The sequence below is a fragment of the Mirounga leonina genome, unplaced genomic scaffold (assembly GCF_011800145.1).
Source record: "Mirounga leonina isolate KUSES-001 unplaced genomic scaffold, KU_Mleo_1.0 Mir_92, whole genome shotgun sequence".
NCBI classification, from domain to species: domain Eukaryota; kingdom Metazoa; phylum Chordata; class Mammalia; order Carnivora; family Phocidae; genus Mirounga; species Mirounga leonina.
The window spans coordinates 11323775-11339575 of NW_023270852.1; the positions used below are offsets into that span (position 1 = coordinate 11323775).

General features: G+C 37.8%; 1 protein-coding gene across 1 annotated transcript; it reads left to right on the forward strand.

Moving 5' to 3' along the window:
- The first annotated feature begins 231 nt into the window (after positions 1-231).
- Positions 232-1176, forward strand: LOC118004177 (olfactory receptor 51V1-like). The gene has a single exon (XM_034995392.1). It carries the CDS (start codon positions 232-234, stop codon positions 1174-1176), a length of 945 nt encoding a protein of 314 aa, XP_034851283.1.
- Positions 1177-15801: the final 14625 nt, after the last annotated feature.

The window sequence follows — 15801 nt, forward strand, 5'->3', positions numbered from 1 at the left end:
TTGGCATACCTAGTCACCAGCCCTCAAAAATCTCTGTCTCGACAATGGATTTTTGCTTTAAAGAATACAGAAGCAGGTCGCTGTTTTTCTGAGTTTATGACACTTAAGCAAACTGCATTATATTTTAATTTATTTTCCTCCCCAAAGCAGACAAACATTACTAGAAAATAGGGGATCATAAACTGATCTAATTTGTGACATCTCTCTAGAAATATTTTCAGTCATCTACTAATGTCTCCCGTCTCTATCTTGAACGTCAGTAGTTCCGGATTTATTCTCACTGGTTTTCCTGGCCTTGAAGTTCACTATCTCTGGATCTCCATCCCTTTCTCCTCCATCTATGCTATGGTCTTCCTGGGAAACTGTATGGTGCTGCATGTGATCCGGACTGAGCCAAGCCTACACCAGCCCATGCTCTACTTCCTTGCCATTCTGGCCCTCACTGATTTATGCATGGGGCTATCCACTATTTACACGGTGCTGGGGATCCTATGGGGGATCATTCGTGAGATCAGCCTGGATTCTTGCATTGCCCAGTCCTACTTCATCCATGGTCTGTCCTTCATGGAGTCCTCTGTCCTCCTTGCTATGGCTTTTGACCACTACATTGCCATTTGCAACCCACTACGCTACTCTTCCATCCTAACTAATGACAAAATCATGAAAATTGGGGTGGCAATCTTATGTAGGAGTTCTTTACTCATACCTCCAGTCATCATTCGCCTAAAGTTCTTAAATTTTTGCCGCCCCCACATCCTTTCTCACTCTTTCTGCCTGCACCAAGACTTAATTAGAATGGCCTGTTCAGACATCCTCTTCAACAGCATTTATGGTCTAGCCCTGGTAATCAGCAACCTATTGTTGGATGCAGTGCTCATACTTATCTCCTATATCATGATCTTGCATGCAGTCTTAGCTATTGCATCACGGGATGAGAGAATCAAGTCCTTGAAGACCTGTGTATCTCACATCTGTGCTGTTTCAGTTTTCTATATCCCAATCATTGGTCTGACTATGGTGCACCGCTTTGGAAAACACCTCTCACCACTGGTTCATGTCCTTATGGGCAACATCTATATCCTTTTCCCACCTTTGATGAACCCCATTATTTATAGTATCAAGACCCAACGAATACGAAGGAGAGTCCAGAGATTGTTTTATCTGAAAAGAATGTAAGTCTTGAGATCAAATGTGAATGTATTTATAAGTCAACAAGTGGAGCTTAAAAGGGTAAGAGTCAGTAAATAATTATAAATATATTAAATGATTTTTTGTATGTTTTCCATGTTACTCCCTCTCTGTTTTTCCCCACAACCATAATGCAGTGAAACTGATATGGGTTATATTGTGATCAATTTTATAAATCAGAAAATACATATCTAATGGGCTGAGAATCATATTGATCTATAAGGCACATTCATCATTAAAATGTATATCTTACTATGTCCAGTTGAGTGAAGGTAGTTTGGGATCCACTCATTACATAAAAGATAAATTTTACTGATTAAAGTCCTTTAAGTAATTATTAAAGTGTCAACAATGATTTTAGTCCATTTCCATTACCTTAGGCAGTATTCTTGTTTATTGTTCAGCCATTCTCCCTGCTAACCACTTTAGCCACATGGTCATGTAATGGTGTAAATATCATAAAGAGATTGGGCTATTTGGATCATTTAAAAAGTAGTGAGACGAACAACAAAATCCAAACTTGATACCAAATTACTCACCAGCCAAGTAATCTTTCCCTACTCCCTTCCTATGAGCGGTAATTGAACTAAAGATACTGACAAACAGTAATTGCCAGGGTAGAATGAAATAGACTTTTGTGATTAGTTTGTTTATCCAAATAATACAAATAGCAACTACCATTTGAAAACCATTTGGGGGGCGTCTGGGTGGCTTAGTCATTAAGCGTCTGCCTTCCACTCAGGTCTTGATCCCAGGGTCCTGGGATCGAGCCCCACATCGGCTTCCTGCTCAGCAGGAAGCCTGTTTCTCCCTCTCCCACTCCCCCTACTTGTGTTCCCTCTCTCGCTATATCTCTCTCTCTGTCAAATAAATAAATAAATAATCTTAAAAAAAAAAAAAGAAAACCATTTGGAAATGTTTCCTATGAGTCCACATTTCATTTAAATTTCTTACCCCAGTTTAAAAAGAAAAAAAAACAAGAAGAGAGAGAAAATATAAAATGTTACTATGGCCAAGTAATATAAATGTTTCTTTTTAAAAAAAATAATATTTTTTTAGAGAGCAAGAGCAGGGGAGGGGCAGACAGAGAGGGAGAGAGAGACTCTCAAGCAGGCTCCACACACAGTGAGGGGCCCAACACAAGGCTGGAGATCATGACCTGAGCTGAAATCAAGAGTCAGATGCTTAACCAACTGAGCCATCCAGGTACTCCTCAATGTGTTTCTAATTTATCTCCCCATCAAGACTCTATGGTAGGTATTATTTTTGTTACATATATGTATAGTTTAAAACACATGAAAGTTAAATGATAAGTCAAATTCTGAGGAGGTAGTAAGTGATGGAATTTGTATATATTCTTTGCTTTAGTTTCAAATTACATGACATTTCTTTCTTATTTTCCTTCTGTACCTTTTAATATGAAGTTTAATAAATGGTTATGCAACCATCATAAAAATATCTCATGAATAAAAACAGATCACTAAAGTAAATCATGGATGGTAACATAGTGTACATATTGAGACTCTGTTGGTATGTGAGTTTCCTCAAAATATTATTGCTACAATTATTTTATGTAATCTATGTAATATAATTAAGGCAAGTTTTTTTGAGGTGTACTTACAAACAGTAATTTGCTCTGTTTAGATGTGTATGTGTAGTTTGATGAGCTCTGAAAAACATTTATAGTCATGTAGTCACCACCATAATCAAGATATGGAATATTTCTATCACTCCCAAAAATGCCCTTTTACCTCTTTGTGGCCAGTCTTCTCCCACAACCCCAGGTTCTGGAAGTCACTAAACCGATCTCTCATTCAGTTTTCCCTTTAAGAGCAGGTCATGTAAATCAAATTATAAACAGTGTAATCTTTATATCTAGATTCTTTCCCTTGCAATAATGCTCTTGAGATACATTTTTGTTGTTGCCTATATGCACAGTTTATTTTTGTGGTTGAATCTTATTCCATGGTATCACATAGAGTAAACTGTGTGTTCTTTTATCAATTGATGGACATTTTAGTGTTTTACAGTTTTGATTTTGAATAAAGCTGCTATAAGCATGCATACTATATGATTGTAAAAGTGTTTTCCCCAAACCGATAGAGTTTACCTTTGATGTTTATATCTTTACTTTTAATAATACAACAATCATCACAGTGATAGTAATCATTATCATCATAAAAATAATATTTAGTTTATATTTACCAGATGTCTATTTTATGCCAGGAACCATGGAAACATTACCATGACAGTGATTCTTGCTATTAATCTTCAGAGCAAATCTACAGGGCAAATCATAATCATTCAGTTTTGCAGATGAGCAAATTGAATAAAGGCATTTTAAATTACTGACAAATAACAGTGGGGTGGTACAGCTTCACACCACTTTTACCTCTGTTACTATGGTTTCATTTTGCCTTGCCTTATATCTGATAGTTCAGCTTGTTTTTGTTGGTGATCCTGTTCATGATGTGAGTTCAGAATTTTAAGTTGTGTATTGATGTAAATATAGGTTCTCAAATGCATTACCAGTGGAACCAATTATTTAATAGGTTGTTCTTCTCTCAGCCAGCATTATGATATACCAAATCCTATGTAATAGGCTTTGTACTTTATACTCAAAAATCAAATGTGGTGAGTATTGTCTTTGTTTTGATTTCTAGTGTTAACATTGTTCCGAGAGACTCTATCTATGCTAATGGTTGTCTAAAACTCCAGCTTCCCACTTACAGGTCAATTAAAGTTTTTGAGTTTAAAAAATATATTTTCTGTGGCATAACTTAATCTATTTCAGTAACTTTTCTGTCAATTGGAAGTCGATGCTCTCTGCTAGACTATTTCTTTCCTCCATAGCTATCTGCCACTCACTCCCATACAATTCCCTTATTGCTTGTGTTCAAGGGGAAGCCAACACGTCCATCTAACTCTGAGGAATTGGATGAGAGAACTGGATGGGCCCTGGTCTGCATCTGTAGTACTTGGCTGAGCCTTGTTGAATGAACCTCATCTTGCCTCCTTACTCTGCATGGGTTTCTATTCTTTCTGCAACCTCTGCTGAAATTTGATAATTTTCTCCTGGATCCCACCTAGTGAGGCATCCATAACTTTGGATCTTAATCTACAAGCCCGAAACGTAACTCATTTTCTCTTACTTCCCCAACTCTAACATTTGTGTCTATGGCCCTTGGCTACAGAACCATTTTTTCCTAGCCAAAGCAATTCCCTTTTCAACTTCCTTAGTCAGGATTTGCCATGGTCTTTGTGTTCCCCACAGTGCTGTTAAGAATTCCTAGATTCATTTGTTGCCCTTGTGAAACAGAAGGAAACCAGTTCTCTGACTGAACATACCACATGGTCATTTTTATTCTAATGCCGCTCTCCCATGATGGCATGAGACAACCTGCTAAGAAATCTCTCAGATATTTAAGCAGGAAATAAGGCATTCATCTCCCCCTGTTTTTAATCTTCCTGTTCAAAACTCATTGGATTTCTATGTTTTTATGCCCTGACATTTTGAATGAGGGTCAGAGAGTGTGAAGCTGAAACTAGGACCTTGAAGACTGTATCTTGGCGCCTGGGTGGCTCAGTTGGTTAAGCGACTGCCTTTGGCTCAGGTCATGATCCTGGAGTCCCGGGATCGAGTCCCGCATCGGGCTCCCTGCTCGACAGGGAGTCTGCTTCTCCCTCTGACCCTCCTCCCTCTCATGCTCTCTGTCTCTCATTCTCTCTCTCGCAAATAAAAAAAAAAAAATTAAAAAAAAAAATAAAATAAAGAAACACTGGAATATTCAATTTGGAAAAGCTGAGGTTATCCATAATTTAATCCCTTTTTTATTACATACCCTAGATTTGAAAGAGGTCAGATTCATACTCAAAGAACCAAGTCAACTTCAGGTTACCCTCTTCTCGTACATTCTTGAGTTGCTCTTTGTTCCAGAATTTAGAGGTACTCTCATCCTGTCCATGCAATGTGATTTCTCTGACCCATTACACTGATAGCATATTTACTTATTTGAAACCAGTGGATCTATATAAAGTGATATTTCTGACTTTGGTACTGAAGGATTAATTTGTCCTATTGTCTGATGAAACTTACAGCAGTGTAAGAGATTAAATAAGAATAGCTTGAAAAGTGGGGCTCCCAGTTCCTCTCCCAGAACACCATATCTATATTCCCTTAGCACAGCTAGGCCAGGTCTTCTCCATTTGACAGTCAGGGAATACACTTTGGAATATATTTGGGAATACAAATGGGAATACATGTCTTCATTTAATGGCCAGGAAATATGGAGGACAGTTGCATTATTTGAAGAGGGAGTGCTTACTGCCCAGTGGATGCTCAGGTAGGGAGTCTGAGGACAGGCTCAGAGAAGACATAATAACAACTACTCTAAAGAGACAGAAAATGGACACATGAAAATAAACAACTGTGTATGTGAAAAAAAAAACCAAACAAACAAAAGGAAGATAATCCGGATTAAACTAAGAGTCTCAAAAAGGGGGATGTCTTAATTGTTTTCTCTTTCCTTCATTCCTGGACTATCAACTCCATAGTGGTGGATATTTTTATTTCTTTAATTCATAAATGGATTCCTAGTGTCTGCATATGAGCCTGTGGAAATAAATATGTATTGCCTGAATTTAGCAAATTACTACCAAAATGTGTATTTAGACCTCATGCCTTCCTTTTTTCCCTTGTTTTCCTTATTTCCACAATTTTTAAATCTACTTTTATTGAGATATGACAAATATAAAAATCTGTACATATTTAATACATACCTCCAGATGACTTTGGAGTATATGCTCATGACACCATCAACATAAATAATATCATAAACTTAATCATCACCTCTAAAATATCCCCCCCACTCTCCCTCTTTTTTGTGATATTTAACATATCTACCCTCTTAACAAATTTTTGAGTATGTAGCACAGCATTGTTAACTATATGCACTATGTATTCTGTAGATCTCCAGGACATATTTGTCTTGGATAACTGAAACTATATACTTTTTGACCAATAAATGCAGTGGAATTCCTATCCCCAAGCCCTTGGCAAGCTACCATTCTACTCTCTGCTTCTATGAGTTTATTTTAGATTTCTATATAAGAGGGGGCATGTAATATTAATCTATTAGCTGCTTTCATATTTCTCCAGGGCACTGAAATGTTCTCTTTGGAATAGGTTGATGCCCTCCTCACTTCAAACTATCTTCACAATAGCTAAGGTCATGCTGGTGATCTGTTAGGAAATAATTTCACATACATCTTTTTGAAATTATTCAGCAATTCTGAGAGTTCTCATTTTTAAGCCCCTTGCCTCGAAATGGATAGTATGTCATGTAGTTACTTTTCTCCTGTTATCTTTCCTAAGTCTCTCTCTTTCTCTCACTCTCTCTCTCAAACACACACACACACACACACACACACACACACCATGACACCATGTTCCCAAAAGGGAATTCTTTAGATTCAGTATGGCCACTTCATTCCACGACTTCACTGACACTGTTTATTTTCTATTGTTGTATTTGGAAAAAGAAATGTATGCAAATTGGAAGATGGGTGGACACTGTAAATGTTTATATCAATATTCTTCATTCCCCTATTTAGGAGTGTTAGGGGGTGAATAATAAATCAAATGTAAAACACCTTTTTTTTCAAAATTGGACTGGGTGACTTCAGACACCTTGACCGAAGCTGTGCATTAGTTTCATCTACACACTGTCCTTAAATTGAGAATTTTCCTTTGTAAGATACAGATGTTTTCTTTTTTCTTTTTTTTGCCATTTTTTTATTATTATGTTGTGTTAATCACCATACAATACATCATTAGTTTTTGATGTAGTGTTCCATGATTCACTGTTTGTATGTAACACCCAGTGCTCAATTCAGCACGTGCCCTCTTTAATACCCATCACGAGGCTAACCCATCCCCCCACTCCCCTCCCCTCTAGAACCCTCAGTTTGTTTCTCAGAGTCTATAGTCTCTCGTGGCTCATCTCCCCCCTGATTTCCCCCCCTTCATTTTTCCCTTCCTACTATCTTCTTCTTCTTCTTCTTCTTTTAATATATAATGTATTGTTTGTTTCAGAGGTACAGGTCCGTGATTCATCAGTCTTACACAATTCACAGCGCTTACCATAGCACATACCCTCCCCAATGTCCATCACCCAGCCACCCCATCCCTCCCACCCCCCACCACTCCAGCAACCCTCAGTTTGTTTCCTGAGATTAAGAATTCCTCATATCAGTGAGGTCATATGATACATGTCTTTCTCTGATTGACTTTTTCTTCAATTGCATTTCTTGTCATCAAATAGAGCTCTTTTCTATGAACTCTGTCTACTGACTCCTGCCTTAGTTTTTCTCTCTTTCATTTTTCCATAGTTTACTCTATTGAGATAGCTCTCAATTCCATCCATACAACTCAGGGCGAAAATGATGATTTCTTGTTGTTGTTTATGTGCATGCTTGTGGATCAGTGCTCCGTGCACATATCTCTGTTTTAGAATCCAGCTCCCTGTTGTATCACTGCTAAATGCATATGCAATGAAGTAGTTTGAATAAGGAAGATTGCACATTCTTAAAGTCCTCATTAACCTCTACCATTTTTCATCTTGCACATCTCATTGGTGACAAAATCTCTCTTTATTGCTGCTATTGCAATGGTGCAGGGCTTTTTAATTACATTTGCTGAGTAACTAAACTATATCCCAAAGCAAACCCAGAAAATATTGATAAGAATACAAAAATATGCACTAACCAAATTTACAATGTCTAGCATTTAATTAAATAAATATCAGACATACCAAGAAAGGAAATGCAGCTTTATACTAAGGAGGAAACAAATCCATCAAAACTGACCAACCTGGATGACTGACAAGATGTCATAGTAGAACTAAGCTTAGGGGTCATTGGGCTAATAGAAAAACTGGATTCAGTGAAATATTTGATGTTACAGAAGGTATAATATAGGAGATTATTATCTAGTTATTAAAAGATAAGCAAACATTTTCTCCATGAAGGATGAAATGTATATATCAGGTATAGAGATCAGCAAGTCAAAAACATTTTTGAACTAACATACAGTACTCCGAGTACTTAAAAATTGTTTAGTAAGACTGGGCTGTGAGGAATGCCTGGGTAGCTCAGTCGGTTGTCTGCCTTATGCTCAGGTCATGATCTCAGGGTCCTGGGATCGAGCCCCACTATGGGCTCCCTGCTCAGCAGGGAGCCTGCTTCCCCACCATCCTGCCCCTCCCGTTTCTTGTGCTCACTCTCTCTCTCTGTCTCTCAGATAAATAAATTTTAAAAATCTTAAAAAAAAAAAGACTGGGCTGTGGACAAAAGGTAGACAGCACATGGAGAGCTTAGCATAACATATACATTAGATTAAATTTATCATATCAAAGTTGGATTGCATTGCAAAAATTCTGTTTCCAGCTCAGAATTCTTTTTTTATAGTCTTATCTATGTCATGTGAGGAAGGGGGGGTTCCTTACAGAAAGCAGTTTTCCCAAATACAAGTGGGGGAGGGAAGCTTGAGTGACTCAGTGGGTTAAGCCTCTGACTGGGTTTCGACTCAGGTCATGATCTCAGAGTTCTGAGATCAAGCCCCATGAGGACTCCATGCTCAAAGGAGAATCTGCTTGGGATTCTCTGCCTCTCCCTCTCCCTCTGCCCCTTCCCCTGCTCTCTCTCTCTTTCTCAAAAATAAATAAACTAAATCTTTAAAAAAATAAAAAGAGTGGGGGATAGCTTAATCTTTGCTGTTTTCCAGGAACACAGGGCTCGGGTAAAGTTTAACACTGTCAAATATATTATACTCTTTATATGTCTGATGCATTATTACTGACAAATACCCATTTTATAGATAAGCAAACAAAGGCACAGTGAGTTTAAATTATTCACTAAAGGATGCCAAAGGTAAGTGGCCAAGTCCAATGGAGCTTTGACTCCAGGCATTCTGGCTGCAGAACCCATGTTCTTAGTCATTGTACTCAGTGACTCTTAAAACTAAGTACAGTCAAACACTTGGAATTACATTTTTAATTTCACTAGAAACATGTTGTATGAACCAGGACAATTGATGCTCCCGCTCAGTGTCTCATACCTATAAAATAAGAAATGGAGAACAATGGTCTCTATAATCTCTTTTCATTCCAACATCTATGAGGAAGAGACTCACTAACAATGGAATTGACATATTTTTATTTATTTGCTTGTTTGGGGAGGTGCTCTTTCAACAATCTTGCAGTCCTTTAATTTATTCAAAACAAAACTAACATGCTTTAAATTTTTCACCAGAATTGATCTGGTTGGGCTAAATTCTGTTTATTTGGGTTGTCTCAAATGTGTGACAGTGTTTTCACATTCTGAGTATGATTCAGATTGACATTGTGAAAGAAGGTGCTTGAAAAACAAATTTTTGGCTAAAAATAAATTCTAATTCCTTGTCCTTAGATTCTCCTAATCACACACACACACACACACACACACACACACTCTGAGACACAACATTAAATTGTCAACTGAGAGGGCGCCTGGGTGGCTCAGTTGGTTGGGCGACTGCCTTCGGCTCAGGTCATGATCCTGGAGTCCCTGGATCGAGTCCCGCATCGGGCTCCCTGCTCGGCGGGGAGTCTGCTTCTCCCTCTGACCCTCCCCCCTCTCATGTGCTCTGTCTCATTCTCTCTCTCTCAAATAAATAAATAAAATCTTCAAAAAAAAAAAATTGTCAACTGAGAAAAGACGTAGAACTGAAATGAAACAAAAGCATTTATTTGGGGCCTTAGAATTGCAATTCAGGGAGCACTGATTTGGGCGACCCAAATTGTGTCCCCCTGGACCACAAAAGTCAAGGGTTTGTTGGAGGCAGAAAACTAATCTCTGCTAAACAATCGGCTGCTAAGGAAATCACAAAGCAAAATCCATTACTGTAGCAAATTGTAGCACACGTTCCAGCTGAGTCCTTGGAACATTTTGGTTTGGCCCAGTTCAGAAGTTCACGGTTCCACTGGGTGAGAATGTGTGTAAGGCCCACCTCCTCAATGAGCTCCTGGCTCAATTTTAAACTCCCTGACATAAGTCACCGTATTGTATTTCACTTCTCATAAAATCTTACTATGGCTCTAACTACTTCCACGCCCTGTTCACAAGAGGGTTTTTTGCTACAAAGGACTCTGTCCCAGGGCAATACAGGGACATTTTGCTGATCTGGGCATTTTTGTTGTTCACTTCTCGCTTCCTGACCTCATTTCCTCAGGGACTCTGTAATCTCCTAAAACATCATAGGCCTGGTCAATCCTCAAGGGAGGTGGAAGAGACACCTGACAGAATAAATGGGTCCCACAGATGCTACTGTCTTTCCTAGGTGGCTCGGCCCCAAATGTGACCGAGGACTTTATGTCTGGAGAACTGAAAACAGCAAGTTACTACAGCTCGAGATGGATATAGGTTGGTTAAAGCTAGAAATAAAAACACAGTGGCTGAATTTAAGGCAACCGAACCATTAAGATTGCCAACTCTCTTTTATCAGTCCTAGCCTTTACCTTTCATTCCTTCCCATAACCTGAAGTAAAGACTCCTCATTATCCATTTTCTCTTTCTCAAACACTTTTTTTTTCTGATAGTTAAGTCCTTACCATGGCAAAGACTTGAGTTAAATCATTTTACTAAATTATCTAGATGTTAAATGTCATATTTTATAATAGCACTATTTTCCCTCTCTCATGAAAGTGTAACAGAATCTAACCTACTTTATTTCTTGGAATATTTTAAGAGAACATACGGGATGAGAGTTACCAGATATTTTTTTTTCTTATTACTCCTTATGCCTGATCTGTGGAGTCTTTTAACAACCAGTAAAGCATCTCCCCACCCCAACCCAGGAGTCATACAGAGAGGCCTTCGCTCCGTAGCCCTAAACTGACTTGCAAAAAAGTAAGATTTCATACCTGAGCATCTCCTTCCTTGTCAGGCTGGCTCAGAGTGAGCATATGATGCACAATGTCATTTCTGAAAATGCAGGTATACTTTTTTTAATTTTTATTTATTTATTTGAGACAGAGAGAGAGAAGGCCAGGAAGGGGGAAAGGAAAGGGAGAGAGAGAATCTCGTGTAGACTCCCTGCAGAGTGCAGAGCTCAGTGGGGGGCTCAATCTCAGAACCCTGGGATCATGACCTGAGCCAAAATCAAGAGTTGGTCCCTTAATTGACTGAGCCACCCGAGCATCCCAGAAAGCACAAGTATACTTTAGAAGAAGACAGTTCTTTGTATGTGTATTGTGCAGAGTGACAAAAAATGGTTTGTAACTTTAATAATGCAGTTCCACAGTTGAAAGGATTTCCAGACTTTGATCTTTGAAAGGAAGATGTCCTCTCTTTCCAAATCCCCTTTTCTTCCCAAGAACTATTCTCCTTACTCCTTTCTTAGAGTTCCCTAATTCCAAGAGTGCACACTCTGTTGTCCTTTTACTTTGAAGTTTTTCCACCAATGGCAGTGTGATAAATTCCAGTTGATCCATTTTACAAAATAGAATACTGAGGAACAGAAGGGTTGAGCAACTGGCCCAAGATCACAAATCCAATAAATCGGAGGGAAGATGGTAGCAGGATTCAGATTTGAGTCTCTCTGACTTTAGAGCTTAAGCACTTAAGCCCCGTTTTATTTTATTTTTTAAAGATTTATTTATTTTAGAGACAGAGAGCGTGAGCACAAATGCAAGCAGGGGGAGGGGCAGATGGAGAGGAGAGAATCTCAAGCAGACTCCATGCCGAGCACAGAGCCCGACTGGGGCTCCATCCCATGACCTTGAGATCATGACCTGAGCTGAAACTCAGGGTCAATCACTCAGCCAACTGTGCCACCCAGATGCCCCTCTTAAACCCCATTTTAAATTGTCTTTCTTATCTCTGTTATCTTGTGGAAATCTTACACTGCTCTTGCTGTAACATATTTTTGTATTATATGATATTTTCTTTTTTTAAGATTTCATTCATTTATTTGTCAGAGAGAGAGAGAGCACAAGCAGGGGGAGTGGCAGGCAGAGGGAGGAGCAGGCTCCCCACTGAGCAGGGAGTCCAATGCGGGAGTCGATCCCAGGACCCTGGGATCATGACCTGAGCTGAAGGCAGACGCTTAACTGACTGAGCTACCCAGGTGTCCCTATTATATGATATTTTCTAAATATAAACTTACAGTTTCTATTTTTCCATGACCAGTTTCTCATTCACTCTTAGATTCCTCCTCTCATTCTTGCTTTCTGGTGTTCTACTCTCCTAAAACCACCTCTCTAATCACCAAGAACAACATAAGGAGTTTCTCAGTTCTCCAGCTTCAGTTACAGAACGTTTACTTCCTTTGACTACCTATTTATTGAAATCCTCATTTTTTATTCCAAAGACAGTACTCTATTCAGTTCTCTTTCTTTCTTAATCTACTTTTATGTATCCTGTGCCTCTCTGCTTGTTTCCCTCCTCCAAGTTCCTGGGTATGGACATTTACTAAGCATCATTAGCCCTAAGCCCCTTGACCATCCTTCTCATTACAGACATTATCTATTCCAAATTATAGCTATGAACTATCTGAAATATCCTTTTACATCATTCTCTAAGCCAAGAACTTAGACTCAAAATCTTAGCATAAAATGAGAGGTATGGGACTTCCTGCCCCATGTCTAGTTCATTAAATCCTGTTTGGTTGGTTGTTTTTCTCCCTTTAAAAATACTCTTGCCTCCATTTCAAATAATCTTGTTTAGGTTCTTACCACTTGACATCTTAATGACTATAAGAGTTGCCAAGGAGTTTGTCCTGAACCCACACAGCCTTACATACTAAAGTGTCTTGCATTTTAATACTTGGTAGAAACCTCATTATACTTCAACCTCTTTATCCCTGACCTTATAGTTTTCAACAAGACTCCATTCTACCTGTTCTGTCTTATTTAACTTTCCCTCCCTTTTCAAGTCTTCATTCTATCCAGAAGGATATTCTTAGTACTCTTCCCTAATAAGCCTTATTCCGATTTCCATACCTTTGTTCTTTGACTCAATCAGGCTTCAACTATCTGATTTTGCCTCTTCCAGTTGAAGTTTTTCATCACCTAATTACACTTCTTTCTCTCCTTGAATCTTTCTATGGCTGTTCAAGTCCCTATTTACTACCCTTTCACTGTATGCCTACTATTTGCATATTTATTTATATGATTTAAGAAAGGAGTGTTGTTGAAAGAGCACAGAGGAAGAATGGAAAAATTAGATTTTACTTTGGACTGACTCAAAGTCATGTGACCTTGGGAACTTTTTTACCCTCCAAGCCTTAACAGCTTAGTGTGCTTTTGGTTTTTGTTTTGCTTTGCTTTATTTTTTTGTTCATTTTTGTTTATTTTGGATTTGGTTTTGATATAATAAACTGGCTTCCTCCTTGCTGGGGTGAAATTATAATCAAATGAAATAATGTTTCAGGAAAAAATACTTAGTAAAGTTCTATGAATTGTGAGAATTCATTGTATAATGTCTTTCCTTGTTCATAATTTTGAGCTGACATGCTTTCCACCAAATATACCATACTCCATCAGGAACTTTAGAACAGGGATCATAAGTTGCATATCATCTGTATCATCTGCAGATCCGGGTACAATTTGTGGTACATATTACGTGTTCATTTGGGCACAGATCTGATGTTTCTGGGGAAAAGTGCTATAGGTAGAGAGAAAAGCTGATAATGTCAAGGAGTCTTGATTATGCATTTTCATGGAACAGCAGAGGCCAGTGTCTTTGAAGCAGAGTGAGGGAGAAAGCAGTCAGCAAGGAGGTCAGTAATAAGGTGTGAACATGGGAGGTAGGAGCAAGACTGTGTCCAAATAATCTCAACGTTGTCATGGTTAGAATATTCAGTAGTTTAATCTAAGAATAATTCAGCATATTCTCTTGATTTAAAATACTAGAATGTTCTATTGAATTTTCACTGCTAATTTACCCACAATAATGCCAATTATAAGATCTTACTTTAGTTTTTCATTTCTTGAAGTGGCTGGTGCAACAAATCTCCATAGACCTTTAACTAATTTATATTCCAAAATGTATAATTTTGTGCCTTGCCAACAGAAGGTTTAACCCAGAATTTGACAACAAAGAAGTGGGTGATCTTTTAAAACAAATAGCCTCAAAGAAATAAAGATATTAATAGGGGAAAATAGTAAATGTATTATTTTTATTAAAGTATATCAATGCCTAGAAACAATAAAGGGTACATTATAAATGTGGATACAAAATAAGTAGGTCAAAGCATCACTTGAAATAGAAAAGTTTGTATGTTATTTTTAAAAGTATATCAATGAAAAAAACGTAAATTTGTTCACTTTTAATGCCATTATATGTATTGTAAGAATGTAAAACTTTAAAATATTCTTATTTAAATTCTTAAATAACTACAGAATGACTAAATATGTTCAGGATCCTTTGGGCATAAAAATTAATTATTTAGAGTCACTTAGCAAGCCACATACAATTGACCTTTGAACAAAACAGATTTAAACTACATGGGTCCTCTTATATGCAGATTTTTTCTGCAGTACAGTACTGTGAATGTATTTTCTCTTCATTATGATTTTAATAACTTTCCTTTTTCTCTAGATTTCTTTATTGTTAGAATACAGTATATAATGCATATAAACACACAAAATGTGTTCATCATCTCTTTTAATTATCGGTATGGCTTCCATTCCACAGTAGGCTCTTAATAGTTAAGTTTTGGGGGAGTCAAAAATTATACATGGATTTTTGACTATGTGGGGGGTCAATGCCCTCAACCCCTGTGTTTTTCAAAGATCAACTAGAATTTATTGTGTTGTATTTCTGTTGTTTCAAAACATAGGGCAGTTTTGCTTATAAAGATGTTAATTCACTCACTGAATAATGTTGTAAGACAATAGTCTGGAAAAAAAATATCATGTGTTCAATATCTCAGCTTTCTATTGTTCTGCCTGTCATTGTACAAAGAGTCCAGATCACAACAGTTGCTTCTTTAGTTCTCCTTTATAAATTTCCTTTTATTTTTTTACTCTTTTTATTAATTACACGAATTTCCTATTATTGTTTCTTTTGTTTAAATGTTTTATTTCTATTTTTTTAAACAGAGAGCATGATGTAGTAAAATATATATTGATATAGGAAATGGGTTGAAAATGGTTCTCAACCACTATCAATTGATTCTTACATAAGTCACTTCTACTTCTTGTGCCTCTGTCACTTCTTAAAATGACAGGGAACTCTGTTCTGTTGATCTTCTAAGGTCCTGGAGATAAATGCTTGTTTGGGAGTTACAAATAGCCGATAGCCATAGCCATTAAGACTATAGATTTATGGGGCGCCTGGGTGGCTCAGTCAGTTAAGCTTCTGTCTTTCAGCTCAGGTCATGATTTCAGGGTCCTGGGATAGAGTCCCGCATCGGGCTCTCTGCTCAGCGGGAAGCCTGCTTCTCCCTCTCCCTCTCCCTCTCCCTCTGCTGTTCCCCCTGCTTGTGCTCTCTCGTGCTCTCTCTCTCTCTGTCAAATAAATAAATCTTTAAAAAAAAAAGAATATAGATTTATGTTAGGTAATCCTATGCAA